This window comes from Geotrypetes seraphini, chromosome 3, assembly GCF_902459505.1.
Source record: "Geotrypetes seraphini chromosome 3, aGeoSer1.1, whole genome shotgun sequence".
NCBI classification, from domain to species: Eukaryota; Metazoa; Chordata; class Amphibia; order Gymnophiona; family Dermophiidae; genus Geotrypetes; species Geotrypetes seraphini.
The window spans coordinates 268,523,893-268,540,128 of record NC_047086.1 but is presented as its reverse complement, the minus strand read 5'-3'; the positions used below and the strand labels follow the sequence as shown (position 1 = coordinate 268,540,128).

The following is a 16,236-nucleotide window of genomic DNA, read 5'->3' as shown; positions in this document are numbered from 1 at the left end:
AGTAACACCAATGGTCCATCAAGCCCAATAGCCCATTCTCATGGTGGCCAATCCAGGTCACTAGTACCTGGCCAAAACCCAAGGTGTAGCAACATTCCGTGCTACCAATACAGGGCAAGCAGTGGCTTCCCCCATGTCTTTCTCAATAACAAACTATGGACTTTTCCAGAAACTTGTCCAAACATTTCTTAAAACCAGCTACGCTATCCGCTCTTACCACATCCTCTGGCAATGCGTTCCATTGCTATTCTCTGAGTGAAAAAATATTTCCTCCTATTGGTTTTAAGAGCACTTCCCTGTAACTTCATCGAGTGTCCCCTAGTCTTTGTAATTTTTGGCGGAGTGAAAAATCGATCCACTTATCCTGTTCTACTCCACTCAGGATTTTGTATACTTCAATCATATCTCCCCTCAGCCATCTCTTTTCCAAGCTGAAGAGCCCTAACCATTTTAGTCTTTCCTCATATGAGAGGCATTCCATCCCCTTTACCATCTTGGTCGCTCTTCTTTGAACCTGTTCTAGTGCCTCTATATCTTTCTTGAGATAAGGAGACCAGAATTGAATGCAATACTCCAAATGAGGTCGCACCATGGAGCGATACAGGGGTATTATAACATTCTTAGTCTTAGTCTTTTTTAATAATTCCCAGCATTCTATTTGCTTTTTTGGCCACCGCCACACATTGGGTAGAAGGTTTCATCATATTGTCTACAATGATACCCAGATCCTTTTCTTGGGCGCTAACCCCCAAGGAGGACCCTAGCATCCAGTAACTGTGATTCAGGTTATTCTTCCCAATGTGCATCATTTTGCATTTGTCCACATAAAATTTCATCTGCTATTTGGATGCCCAGTCTTCCAATTTCCTAAGGTCCGCCTGCAATTTTTCACAATCCGCATGCGTTTTAACAACTTTGAACATTTTAGTGTTATCTGCAAATTTAATCACCTCATTTGTCGTTCCAATTTCCAGATCATCACTATTAATAAAACCCTAAGCGCACATGCGCACTCCCACCTCTGTGATCTGTGATTCGTAGCTCCGTGGCAGGTCGGAGTATGCATGCATGCTTAGGGTTTTATTAGCTTGAGAGGAAATGCCTGGGGCCTCCGGAGCGCAGAGGGGCGGCAGCAACAGAGGCGGCATGGGCTGGTGGGTGGCGGCGGAGGAGAAGCAGAGGTACTGGTGGCAGGAGCAGGACCGGGGAATTGTCACGAGGCGATGGGTGGCGGAGGAGGAGGAACAGCAGGATCAGGAACTCTGAGGGGAGGGGAATTGCCGCAAGGCAATGGGTGGTGGGGGAAGAGGAGCAGTAGCAGCAGCACTGGCGGCAGCAGCAGGAACTCTGAGGGGAGTCGGGGGAGGTAATAGGAAGGGAAGCCTACTGCTGGACAGGGGGAGGAAAGAAGAGGTGCTGCTGGACAGGGGGATTAACAGGAAGGGAGGCCCACTGCTGGACAGGGGGAGCAGGGAAGAGGTACTGCTAGACAGGAGGGGAGGTAAAAGGAAGGGAGAAGGCCTACTGCTGGACAGAGGGAGCATGGAAGAGGTGCTGCTGGACAGGAGGGAGTTAACAGGAAGGGAGACCTACTGCTGGACAGGGGGAGTAGGGAAGAGGTACTGCTAGACAGGAGGGGAGGTAAAATGAAGGGAGAAGGCCTACTGCTGGACAAGGGGAGCAGGGAAGAGGTGCTGCTGGACAGGGGGAGGTAAAATGAAGGGTGAAGGGCTACTGCTGGACAGGGGGAGCAGTGAAGGGGTGCTGCTGGACACAGGGGAGGTAAAAGGAAGGGAGAAGGGCTACTGCTGGACAGGGGGAGCAGGCAAGGGGTGGTGGTGGACAGCCGAGGAAAGAGAGAGAAAGAAAGAAAGAAAGTCAGACAGACAGCAACCATGGAGAGAGAGAGACAGAAAGACAGACACACACATCCATTCTAGCACCCGTTAATGTAACTGGCTTAAAGACTAGTTTATAAATAAGTTAAATAGCACCGGTCCCAGTACAGACTCCTGCGGCACTCCACTGTTTACTCTCCTCCATTGAGAAAAATGACCATTTAACCTTACCCTCTGTTAGCTAGTCAATATGTTACTGGATACGTGTTACTAGAATTTTCAGTGCCATATCAGTTTCTTCTTAATAGCTTTCCATGGGTTAATGTGTATAAGACTGAAAATTGATATATGGAAGTGTTTTGTGTCTTGTTTTATAGATCACTTGTTCAGCGTAAATTATTTCCGCATTTAAATCATTTGGAAGATTCATCAAGTGAGAATATGAATTTGTTCCCTGAGAAGATAAGGAATTCAGTGGTAAGATGTTCAGAGTTTTGAGTGTCATTCTTTGGTTAAATATGTAGAAAGGTGTCAGCTACTGTAAATATTAATCCCCCCTTTTACAAAACCATAGCATAGTTTTTAGCACCGGCTGCAGCGATAATAGTTCCGATGCTCATAAAATTCCTATGAGCGTTGGAGCTATTACCACCGCCGAAGTGCGCTACTGTTTTGTAAATGGGAGGGGGGGAGTACATGAACATTTGCAGTATATTTCACTCAACTCTTTCTGCAAATCTCAATACACTGCAAATGTTCTTCCAGCTCTGACCTCCTAAAATAAATCCCAACTGATTTCGAATAACTTTTAACAATTGAATCACACAAAATCAGGACTTAGAATAATTCCAGATAACTGAATATTTACTGGTTCTGTACATGAGTCTCATTTTTACTTATATGATTTTTGAGTCACTTTTACAATAGCAGAAGTATATAGCACACTGACTGAAAAAGATTAGAGACCCTTGATATCTGAATTAAAACGTGATATAATAACTGCTAGCTCACTAGCTCATCGGTTCTTATAATAAAGTGGTTTTTATTTTAAGTTTTATATTTGTAAAGTAAAGCTGCAATGCAAATAAGTGATTTGGTTTATTAACTTAGTGGCCCTATTACTAAGCGGCAATAAGCATTAATGTGTGATTACCATTAAAAATGACACTGGCTGACCATGCTCAGGAGTCGCATGCCAACTGTGAGCTCGGCACATATCATTCATGTGCTGAAAAATACATTTTATTTTTTAGCGCGGGGTGTCTTTAGGAATTGGTGCATGCTGACCAATTCGTTTAAGATTAGCACGGGAGCTCTTACCACCTACAAAATAAGTGACAGTAAAGGCTCATGTGGTCATTAATAGGGAAAGCAAAATTAGGGCCATTTTTCCCCCTTTTTTTTAGTTAGCATTACAGGAGGGTAAACAAAAATACAATGCAAAAAAAGACAAAATTGGCACTGAAATATACTCAAAATAGAGAATGGACAATTTCTGTGAGACATCAAATGTAGATGAATATCAATAACACCAGTTATTAAACATCATGAAATGAAAGATGTAATATTTTGTCTTTCGTCTAGTTCTTTGATCCTTTGTTCTTTCTTGGTCCTGGGTCTACTTCTCATAGGCAGTGGGATTGTAGCAAAAAAAGACAACAGACAGATGTGGCTTGGAAAAGGGCATTTTATATAGAAATAGGCTTATTACAAATGTATATCACTTAGCACAGAAATGTGTCTGTCCTTCTGTAAGTAGCTGAGGTGGGGTGTCTGAATGTGTATCTTGTTTTCTGTATAAGTGATGGCTCTGTGTGGGTTCTGCTTGTCTGGCCTGTTGCTTGAATATCTGAGTCTGGTGTTTATATACCTGAATTCTCTTGTTCAGTATTTTCCTGTTGTTATAATTTGGTTTATTTGATCTGATGTCTTCTTACCAAAGAGTTGTGAATTCTTTTGAAGATCTAGCTCTTGGAGACAAGCTGTCTGGTTCCTTTTGTTGCTCTTAAGTACTGGTCCTAAAACATGTAAACTAAGCTCAAAAGGTAGGAGACATCCACTCTTCTTGCACTGATATCACCAAGGATCAGACTTATAATATCTCCCAGAGCAGGGATACCATATGGCTCCAGAAAAAGAAAAGAGAACAGATTGAGGCAACCCGGATGTCTCAATCTGTCCTCCTTTTTCTGGAGTTATATTGTAACCCTATCCCAGAGGCCTTTGGCTACCTCTGTGGGTAGGCTCTGAAGTGTCAGTTAGGCTAATTTTCAGGTAGGCTTTGAATAACATAATGTCATGCTGACAAAATAAATAAGCACAACCCTTCAAGATTTCCCCACAGCAATACATTATTTCAATTCCTTGCATTCTTTGAAACTCAGTATCATCATCAAAGTCCCATACAATCAACCTTTACTCATCCAAACATACAACTCCTCATTCATACTCTCCCCCTCTCCCTGAATCTCTACTATCCAGAGCTTGGTGTTGAGTTGAAGGGTCACATATCGGATTTTCTCGTTTCATTACTCCAGTTTCAAATTTTGGCACCTCCTGCATCTTTTGCTCCCAGCAAGCAAGTGGAATTTTTCCCCTCCTTAGTCTAAAATTGCAATATTAGATTCCGGAACTTGGAGACATTAAAAATGGCTGTGCAGCTGTTGAGTTCCCATCCCTGGGCACCCTTTTGTTGGTTTTCAGCTTTATAACTTTTCTCCCTAAACGAAGAAAGCCTGGAAATTGTTCAACTAATGGTTTCTAATAAACAATCTAAGACTGAAACAGCTTCAAAATCAGGTGGGAAGGCAAAAAGACTAAAAGAAGATCCACCCACTCCTACCAAGACTCCCCTGCCTGTGGATGCTCTAGACATGATTGAGCTTTTAGAGGAGCTGAGAAATATTAGATCAGCTTTGAAGGATGTCACAGAGCAAATGGTAGCGGTGAAGGAAGAAGTGGCAAATCTGGGTCAGTAAATGGAAATGGTCCATACCAGAATGGATCAGATTGAGACCAGAATAGAGAAAGTGGAGTCTGTGCAGCAGCACTGTAAAAAGGATCATAAGGTCATTCAAAAAATGGAAAAACAGATGACAGATTATGAAACAGGGCGAGAAGAAATAATGTGAGGATCCTGGATTTAAAGGAAGGGGTGGAAGGGAAAAATATGTTGTCTTTCCTGTAAGAAGTTATTCTAAAAATACTCCCCCTAAACTTAAAGGTGCAATTGAAAATAGAGAGGGCACATAGGATTCTGGGAAGGAGACCTCACGACCAGTAGAGACCTAACCAATAATTTTTCCCCTGCTGCATTTTCTGCACATTTTGGAAATTGTAAGGGTGGCAAAGGAGACTAAAAATTTGTCTTATAAGGATTCCAAGATTATTTTTGTCCCAGACTTTGCAAGTGCAACAGTACATCTTCACAAATAATTTCTACAAATTAGGCAAAAATTAAAGGAGATTGGGGCAAAATATGGGCTTTACTATCCTTCTCTAATGAGAGTTACTTATAAAGATAAATTTTACCAGTTTGAAGACCCTGAAAAGCTAAAGGAACATAAGAGATGCCGCTGCTGGGTCAGACCAGTGGTCCATCATGCCCAGCAGTCCCAACAAGAAACACTGATGAACTGAATGGATAATCCTGTCAGCAGTAATTTAATCTTATTTATTAATTTTCTCTGGACTTTGGAGATTTAAAGAGGATTTTTAATGTTTTTAAACTATTTATTTAACTATATGGAATTGGATGTTTCAACTGTCTCCGAATTTTTAACTGTCATGGAACCACAGGTTTGTTTTGGGGGGTTTTTCCTTCTCATTCAAATGAGCCTTCTGATAGGAAAATTTGATATCTAAGAAGGAAGTTCCAGCCCACTAGATGTGTATCTGACATCAGAGGAAGATTGATGATGGTGGGGGAGGTGGGCAGAGCTGGCATAAGAACATAACATAAGAACATAAGAAATGCCTTCACCGGATCAGACTGAAGTCCATCTTGTCCGGCGATCCGCGAACGCGGTGGCCCATTTAAGTACACCTTTTGGGAAACCCGGATTTCCCGTATCCCTCAATATGGTTTTCAAGAAGATGTGCATCCAACTTGCGCTTGAAACCCAGAACAGTAGTCTCCGCCACAACCTCCTCCGGGAGAGCATTCCAAGCTCTAACCACTCGCTGTGAGAAACAGAACTTTCTGACGTTTGTCCTGAACCTGCTGCCACTCAGCTTCAGGCTGTGACCCCGTGTCCGTGTGACTTCCGAAAATGTTAATGCTTCTTCCTGGTCTATTTTATCAAATCCTTTTAATATTTTAAAAGTCTCTATCAAATCCCCTTGCAGTCTTCTCTTCTCTAGGGTGAACAGACCCAGTTTTCTGAGACGTTCCTCGTAGCTCAAATTCTCCATACCTTTGACTAGTTTCGTGGCTCCTCTCTGCACCCTCTCCAGCAGAGTTATATCCTTCTTGAGGTATGGAGGCCAGTGTTGGACACAGTATTCCAAGTGAGGTCTGACCATTGCTCTGTAAAGTGGCATTATGACCTCCTCCGATCTACTCGTGATCCCTTTCTTAATCATGCCCAACATCCTATTTGCTTTCTTCGCCGCCGCCGCACATTGAGCTGAAGGCCTTAGGGTTCTGTCTATCAGTACCCCCAAATCCCTTTCTTGTTCGCATTTGGCTAATGTCACCCCCAACATCTTATACTCATGTTCTTTGTTTTTCTTTCCTAGATGCATCACCTTGCATTTGTCTATGTTAAATCTCATCTGCCACTTTTTCGCCCAAGTTTCCAGCTGGTTTAGATCCTTCTGGAGCTCCTCGCAGTCCCCTAGAGAGCCAACCACCCGACATAGTTTTGTATCATCTGCAAACTTCGTTATATTGCATGTTGTTTCCTCTTCAAGGTCATTTATAAAAATAAATGCGGCCTCCGGTAAGGAGAGAATGCTCCTTGAGTGCTTCAGGGAACGGAGCTGTGCTTAAGGAACAGAAGGTGTTAAGAATAATCGTCGCTCAGTCTGCACATGTAACCAGGATGTGGTTGCTGCCCCTTTTACCCACCTTCGTTCCATGTGGTTCCGTGGTGATGCCACGGGTCTTAAATTCTGCTGGCTTGGGCCTCTGCCGCTGCTGTTTTTTTCCATTGTACCTTTGTTGCTGCCTCTGCATGGTGCAAGGCAAATTATGAGTGGCTTGGCCCAGGGATGCGGAGAAGGTGGAAGTGGCTGGCTGTTTCTGGCAGAGCCAGACTACAGCATCTGAAAAGTGTTGCGTAGCTTCATGGCAGTCTGTGTCTTCTTTGAAAATAATAATGAGAGAGTCTCCGGGGGATGCATAATGCTGTGGGACTTCCTGTCTATGTTCCTGCTGCATCACCGCTGATACTGGATCAGGGGTGAGGATCTCTATGTGAAGCTAGGTAGTGGAGAAGGGTCTGTTCACTGTGATAGAGTTCCCAATATGGAAACTGGCTGACGCTTTGCTGGATAAGCATTCGGGTAACTCCCGGGGAAGGCTGTACTTGTTTGTTTGTTTTTGTTTTGAGGTTTTTTTTAATTGCCTGGAGGAACTGACGCTGGTGTTTTGAAGTGCAGCGACTTGGATTCTGGCAGGAGATGAAATGTGTCCTACACGGGTTCCTGGGCTAGTCGGCATCGCACCAGGTCCTGATATGCAAAGCTGTAACCAGAGAAAGTATGGGATTAGATCACTTGGTCATGGCGGATCGCCCTCCCGATATTTTCCAGTGTCAGCTGTTCCAGTGGTTCTAAGGCTAGACTAAAGCTGAATGCAACATTTTTCTTTACTGTTTGGTGGAGGCTGACCCTAGCTTTGTGGCTAACAATATCTTAAATCAGGTTTAGGAGAACATGCCAGTCTATGCTTAAAGGCTAGTTTGTCACACAGGAGCAACTGTGATGTTGTCTTTCTCTCTGCTTCTGATCTCTGCTTCTGATCTCTGATCTCTGGTTGTTTAGTGAGTTTAATGCTCCTATGCTACCTTATCTATGTAATATGGTGTTGTATCATGCTGTTAATTGTCATCCAGTAGTGTCAGGAGGAAGATAAAATTGGAAAGAGTCAATGGATGCAAACTTCATCTTTTGGGATTCCCCAAGGATCTATACTATTGCCTCTTCTGTTCAACATCTTCCTCTCTCCATTACTGAGTCTCTGTCAGTCAATTGGTTTTACTTCCTTCTCTTATGCCGACGATATCCAACTTATTCATCCTCTTGACCCAGGAAACAATAATGATATTCTCTCTATAAATAAAAAACTTGAAACAATACAAAGCTGGCTTAACTCAAACAATTAGCATTAAATATAAATAAAACAAAATCCATGATCTTTACTTGGAAAAAAGACATAAGCTTGAAGACCCCATTTGTCCTAAATAACATCTCACTAGAGTCTGTTTCCACCTTAAAAATTCTTGGGGTCATAATCGATGATAAACTACTGTTCCACGAACATATCAATAATATAGTCAAAATATGTTTTTATAAATTGCGTTTAATACGATCAATCGCCAAATTTCTTGAGCCCAAATCGATTAATATTCTGATACATTCACTGATTATAGCTAAAATGGATTACTGCAACTCACTACTACTTAACATCTCCCAAAAAGAAAAAAGAAGACTTCAACTTATCCAAAATACAGCTATTAAACTAATATATAACGCTAAGAAATATGACCACGTCACACCATTATTGATCGATTCTCACTGGCTCCCTATCAATCATCGCATCCTTTTTAAGCTCATGCTGCTAATATTTAAAACCCTAACCTATAATGAACCTCAATTCATAGCCAGAATGTTAATACCCCATAAGACAATACGTCCACTCAGGTCATCCTTCCAAAATCTCTTATCTATACCCTCTTTGAAAATAGTAGGCATGAGAAGATCCGATATGTTCTCTGTAATGGGCCCCCAATGGTGGAATTCATTATCACATTATATTAAAAATGAAAAAGACCTCTCCTCCTTTAAAAAATCGTTAAAATCTTATCTTTTTAAAGATGATTATACTTGAACTTTAGATTTGCTTAATATTTTTAAATTTTAACTATCCCATTTCCTTTTGTTCTTTTCCTTTTTTGTTTTTCTTCTAAATAGAATTGTAACTTTCCACCCCCTTCCTCCCAACTCAAGTTTGTCTTGTCTCTAAGAATTTTGTTATTTGGTTTGTCCTTTTTGTAATTCACACTTTTCTTTTAATAATTTTGTACATCGCTTAGCAAACCGATTAAGCGATCCATCAAATTCTAATAAACTTGTAACTTGTAGTACAAGAAGGGGAAGGAGAGGGGGAAAGAGGGAGGAGAAAAAAGGAAAACAAACTAAGACAAAAATGTAATAATAACTTAATAGAGGGGGTTATTTGGATTGATTTGAGGTAATATAAAGGGCATATTGGTTTTATTAAATACATTTGTTTATGTAATTTTATTACTTTAATAAATTTCCACATATGTAGAGAATGTACTTTATTTTGTTACTATATTCTAGTATTTATTTGTTCATTCTTTTTGAGTATTTATTCATGTATTTATGAAATAGTTTAGTCTTTAGGGATGGATTAATTTTAATTTCATAGGGGAAAAAAGGGTCTTTAAGGTATTGATGTATTCACTTTATGAATTTTAAAAGTTTATTATTATAGATTAATTTACTTTAGTACCCTGGGACCTTATATTTATTTCCTGATATATGTTTTTAAAATTTTAGGTGTCAGGTCTCATTGCTGTATGTTTGTTTAACAGTTTAATAGAGGGGTTTTTGGTATGATTTTGGGGAACTTAAAGGGTATTTATTGGTTATATTATTTAAATATATTTGTTTGAGTAATTTCATTAATGAATTTCCACATAGGTAAGGAATGAATTTATTTTGCTGTTATATTCTATTAATTATTTATCCACTTCTTAGAAAATACAGTGGTACCTTGGATTACGAGCATAATCCATTCCAGGAGCATGCTCGTAGTCCAAAATGCTCGTTTATCAAAGCTAGTTTCCCCATAGGAAATAATGGAAACTCGCTTTGATACGTTCCCACCCCCCGAGGCCAGCAACACTGCTCTATCCCCCCCACGAGAACCGGCATTGCTCCCCCCAAAGGCCCCCCTGCGATCCGGCACCCTCTCCCCCGTGATCCGGCACCCCCCAAGATTCAGCACCCCCCCGCCGCGATTGGGCACCCCCTCCGCTTCTTACTGTCATCTGGGCACTGGCACCGGCATGTCCTGTGCGTTGGTGCCGGTGCCCGAAGATCGGCCTCCTCTTCTTGCTGGGCCTTGAGCATCTGCGCATGCTCAAGACCTGGGAGTTCACGCTCTCTCCGGAGATCTCGGAGAGAACGTGAACTCATAGGCCTTGAGCATGCGCAAATGCTCAAAGCCCAGCAAGAAGAGGAGGCCGATCTTCGGGCACCGGCACCAACGCACAGGATATGCTGGTGCTGGTGCCCAGATGACAGTAAGAAATGGCGGGGGAGTGCTCAATTGCAGCAGGTGGAGGGTGCTGGATCGCGGAGGGAGGGTGCCGGATCGCGGGGGAGGGTGCCGAATCGTGGGGGAGGGTGCCGGATCGCGGGGGGCGCCGCTCGCAAATCGAGGCATGCTCGGTTTCCAAGGCGCCGATTTTGCGAATGTTTTGCTCGTCTTGCAAAACACTCGCAAACCGGTGCACTCGTAAACGAGGTACCACTGTATGTATCTATTTATTTCGGTATTCATGAAAATTTTTTTAATTTATAGGGGTTGATTAATTGTAATTGTATAAGGGGAAATAACTAATTAGGTTGCGTGGGGGAGGGATATGGCTTCTAATCTAAATGTATGTCTTCAAGCAATCATATGATAAGGGGGAAGGGAATTGGGGGAGAAAGAGGGGGGTTTAAGGGGTTTAGGATGTGTATTGAACAATGGGTGTATTTGTGTGGTGTATTTGGTATACTATTATGAATTTTCTTCTTTAAAATTTTGCAATTAATTTTAAAATGTTTTCTTTAAATGTTAATGGCCTCAATCATCCTATTAAGAGGAAGAAAATGCTCAATTTTTTTAAAGCAGCAACATATGGATATATATATGATACAGGAAACTCATTTGTCCACTGGGGAATCTATGAAATTAGAAGGGTGGGTCAAACAGTGTTTCTTTGCGCTGGCTGTGGGAAAGAAAGTGGGATGGCTATTTCAGTACATAAGAAATGTTCAGCTGTATTTAATTTTGTTTCTGCAGATCCTTCAGGAAGGTGGGTTCAGGTAAATATGACCTTGGGGAAACATGCTCTGACGCTGTTTAATATCTATGCCCCTAATTCAAATCAAAGAACTAGAATACTCCCAAGCCCCGAGACGAAAAACTGTGATCAGGGGTAGAGACCGCCCACGAGGAGAAAGAAGGAACTAAAGTGTTCCACTATAAATAACCTAAAAGACAGTAACTTAGAATTGTGTAGAGAGCCCTCAGTCACACAGCCACCTCCGAATGGAGGCAAAGGCTGTCACTGGCATACACCAAAAGGTGTCAACTGTGAAACATCCTTGGGCTCTCAGTGAGTATAGTGCAAAATAACACAAACAGTGCTTAAAGTGCTTACTTAATCTTCACTCGTAGTGAGTAGTCTCTACCCCTGATCCAGGGGGGCTAGCAAGAAAAACACAAGTGTCCAAATTCAACCAGCAAAGTTTAAAGAAGGTACTTAGCTTCTTCAAAAAGGCGATCAGCGTATCACCACACGTCCTACGGGACTCCGTTTCGGGGGAGTACTCCCCCTTCCTCAGGAACAGCTGACACTGGGCAGGAGCCGATCAATCTTACGGCTGCAGCTTTCAAGCAGCAGCCGTAAGATTGATCGGCTCCTGCCCAGCATCAGCTGTTCCTGAGGAAGGGGGAGTACTCCCCCGAAACGGAGTCCCGTAGGACGTGTGGTGATACGCTGATCGCCTTTTTGAAGAAGCTAAGTACCTTCTTTAAACTTTGCTGGTTGAATTTGGACACTTGTGTTTTTCTTGCTAGCCCCCCTGGATCAGGGGTAGAGACTACTCACTACGAGTGAAGATTAAGTAAGCACTTTAAGCACTGTTTGTGTTATTTTGCACTATACTCACTGAGAGCCCAAGGATGTTTCACAGTTGACACCTTTTGGTGTATGCCAGTGACAGCCTTTGCCTCCATTCGGAGGTGGCTGTGTGACTGAGGGCTCTCTACACAATTCTAAGTTACTGTCTTTTAGGTTATTTATAGTGGAACACTTTAGTTCCTTCTTTCTCCTCGTGGGCGGTCTCTACCCCTGATCACAGTTTTTCGTCTCGGGGCTTGGGAGTATTCTAGTTCTTTGATTGTTGTAGCTCCCATCTTTTTCGGGTTTTTTCAGTTTCACCTAATTCAAATCAAGCAGAATTTTTCAAAACTCTTCAACAGGTACTTCTGCCATTGGCTGCCTCTAATCTAGTGGTAGCTGGGGACTTCAGTGCTGTTATGGACCCATTGTTGGATAAACAACCCAGTAAGATTTTGAAATCAATGGGATTGGATAATTTAGTTCAGTCCTGTGGATTAAAAGATATCTGGCGAATTCTCCATTTTAATGCTCAGGAGTTTTCCTTTTGCTCCCATGTTCATAAATCATTTTCAAGAATAGACTATGTATTTGTATCAGATCAATTAGTTCAACAGGTAACCAAAGCTGGCATAGATTCAATTGTTTTATCAGATCATGCTGGAGTTTGGATTGAATTAAAATTTGAGGAACAAGATTGTAATAAACCTGTGTGGAGGTTCAATAATACATTGCTTATAGATTCTAACTTTATTGAAGAATTTCAATTAAAAATGAATGAGTATTTTCAAATCAATGCCTCAGAGGAAATCTCTTTGGAAATACTATGGGATGCTTTCAAAGCTACCATGAGAGGGCAAATTATCTCATATTCGGCACATGTTAGGAAACGACTTAAATTGGAATTCTCTAATTTGGAACAAAATATTAAGGACTTAGGCTCCTTTTACAAAGCCGCGCTAGAGCTTTAACGTGCTAAATTGCCGTGCGCTAGCCGCTACTGCCTCCTTTTAAGCAGGTGGTAGATTATCAGCTAGCACGTGCATTAAAAACGCTAGCGCATCTTTGTTAAAGGAGCCCTTAGAGTCACAATTGGCCTTGAAATGGGAACAAAATACTTTGCAGACTCTCTTAAAAGCTAAATAAAAATATAATGAGATTTCTCAAATGGCTAGGAAAGAGTTGTTTTCTCAACAGGCTGTGTATTATGGAAACTCGAATAAAGTGGGAAGAATATTAGTTAATTACCTTAAAGCTAAAAAAAGGAGAGTAAAAATTGCGGCAATCACAGATGAGAATGGGGAAACTCATTCTCAAATTGGAAATATTTTAGAGCAATTTTTGAAATATTATAAAGCTTTATATTCTTCAGAGCTTTATTCAAATAAAGAACTTGAGGGCTTAGAGTTCTTGAAGTTAATTAAGGGACCTAAAGTTCCCGAGCATATAAAAGGAACTCTTGATGCGCCTATATTAATGAAAGAACTACAAGCAGCGTTGAAGTCCCTTAGAGTTGGATCCACTCCAGGGTTCACTGTAGAGTTTTACAAATCATTTCAAATTACCCTATTACCTCATTTATTAAATTTATATGAGGCTCAACTGATTAAAGGTTCTATTACTGGTACTATGGCAGAATCTTTAACTATAGTTTTACCAAAGCCAAATAAAGATCCTACGTTGGTTTCAAATTACAGGCCTATTTGTAGATGGAAAACTTCTGGCCTATTTGTAGATAGAAAACTTCTAGCTAAGTTATTGGCTTTACGCTTGGCCAAGGCTCTCCCTTATATTATTGGTATGCACCAAATGGGGTTCGTTGCTCAAAGATATTCTTCAAATAACACCAGACTGGCTTTTCACATGTTAAATTTAACAAAAGCCATGGAAGATCCGGCCTTCTCTGTATCCTAGGATGCAGAGAAGGCCTTTGATCATGTGGAGTGGGCCTTCATGTTTCAAGCAATGGATTGGTTTGGTATTGGTTCCGTATTTATACAAATGATTCAAACCTCATATAGTTCCCCTTCTGCCAGATTATATATTAATAATAATTTTTCTGAACATTTTTGTTTGAGAAGGGGAGTTAGACAAGGGTGTCCATTATCTCCTTTGCTTTTTGACATTGTATTAGAACCCTTGTTATTGGCTATTCAGCAGGCAGAGGAGATACAGGGTATTCCTTATGCAGGTCGGGAATATAAAATCTCTGCTTATGCAGATGATATTTTGCTTCATTTGAGGAATCCTGTAACTACCATTCTACATTTACTGGATCTGATTGATAGATTTGGAAAATTCTCTGGTTACAAAATAAACTGGAGCAAATCAGAGGTTCTTCCACTAAATGTATATGTTCCCTTTTCTTTGGAAGGAAGAGGGTATAAAATATTTAGGTATTTGGATACAAAAAACATTGGAAGAAACAATGACAGTAAATGAAAAATCTTTATTGCTGAAGGTCACAGAAATGTGTGAGCATTGGAACCCATTACGTTGGTCTTGGTGGGGGAGAGTCCAAACAGTTAAGATGATGATTCTGCCTGTGGTTTGTTACCAAATGGGTATGTTACCAGTGTTTTTTCAGGGGTCCTTTTGCAAGAAGTTAAATAGTATTCTGACAAAATTTATTTGGCTGGGGAAAGCAGCAAGAATTGCCTTAGTATCTTTACAAAAGCCAATTGTGGAGGGTGGGATAAATATTCCAAATTTTTATAGGTACCATCAAGCCTATATAATGCGTCAGGGTATGTATTGGATCCTCCCTGAGCTCATGGAAAATCTTCCAGACTGGTTATGGTTGGAATGGCAACTCATGTCTCCACAGCGATTAGGTCACGTTCTAAGTATCAAGTTACCTAGATTGTATAAGGCCAATAGAATTTTACGAGACATGTGGCAAACTTTAAAATTTATCAATAATTTGACACCTATTCCAATCCATAAATCCATGCGTCAGTCCCTCTGGCTGAACTCTAAGATTCAAATTGGTGGGTTTAAGGTCATCTGGAAACACTGGATTAAGGCAGATATACATACCTTGGATGATGTTATATTTGATGGTAAGCCGCTTGACTTTTTACGACTGCCCAGATACATCCCCCAACTCTTTCCTGCCAAAAAGTCTTATAATCGCACTCCATCTTCCTATGTAACACACACTCCACCAGCTGCAAGGAGTGGCTCCAAATGGTTAAATTAGAACAGTCAAAGAAAGAGTGTAAGAAAGTACCATCAGTCCACTTATAATTATGGAAGGTGCTATCCTCCCAGATCCCCATTTAGGCTCTCACATAATATAAACTCTATAAAATATCTTAAATTAGGTTTCTTATAACTCTGATGATTTGACTGTGTCATAAAGAATAGAACTTAAAGGAAACTACCGTATTTTCACGCATATAACGCGCACCCTTGTAAAACGTGCACACGGGTATAGCGCGCGGGAAAACAACATTTATGTAAATAAATTGACATATAGCGTGCACACGCATATACCGCGCATGCTACTTGCCGCCCCAACTCTCCTCTCGCCACCCTGCCGTTGAAGTCCTGTCCCCTCCCTTGAAGGCCCGCCTCACCATGAAAGCCTGATGCCCCACCCCGAAGGACCGCTGGCCCCCCCACCCTGAAGGACCGCTTGTCCCCCCACCCTGAAGGACCGCTCGCACCCACCCCCCGACGTCCGATTCATCCCCCAGCCCCCCTGCACCGTTTGCGGTGGAGAAGCAGCCTACCGTGGGTTCGCGATGCCAGTGAGCCCTGCGCTGCTTCCTCTGCCACGGTCCCGCCCCTTCTCTGGGCTGCTTCCTCTGCCGCGGTCCCGCCCCTTCTCTGACGTCAGCTCCTCCTTTCACCAACCGCTTCTTCAAGGGAAGGTTGTGTATTATTCTAAAATGCAAAAAGAATAAAAATATACGAGAACAAGTTTCCTTAAAAAATACTGTTGGAGTAAAAAAAATCTGAACTGTCAAGTCAAAAACAATCCAGGCATGATTGCTTAATGAATTACTGCTGTGAAGAACTCCAAGCATGTAATCCCCAAACTAAATTTTTTCTTTTTTGTTATTTTAATTCTGTATAATTTTCCAACATTTGACAATAATATCAGTCAGAAAGCAAAAATACAGTGAACTGAAAACATTTTCATTATAAATGGTCAAAAATACGTGGAGGGGCATAATAAAAAAACGTCTAAGTCTTTTTTTGGCCTAAGGCCCTAAACGCTGAAAGTGGCAGCAGGGATAATGTCCATTCTCAAAAAAAAAAGTCAAAAATGAGGTTTTTTTGACAATGGCCTACCTCTGCGT

General features: G+C 41.4%; 1 protein-coding gene across 1 annotated transcript in view; it reads left to right on the top strand.

The window, feature by feature from the left end:
* The window catches only part of PCNX2 (pecanex 2), a 1,104,481-nt gene that overhangs the window by 485,330 nt on the left and 602,915 nt on the right, over positions 1–16,236 (top strand). The window contains 1 exon segment of the mRNA XM_033937641.1: positions 2,216–2,315. Within this exon segment, the coding sequence (XP_033793532.1) occupies positions 2,216–2,315 (100 nt within the window).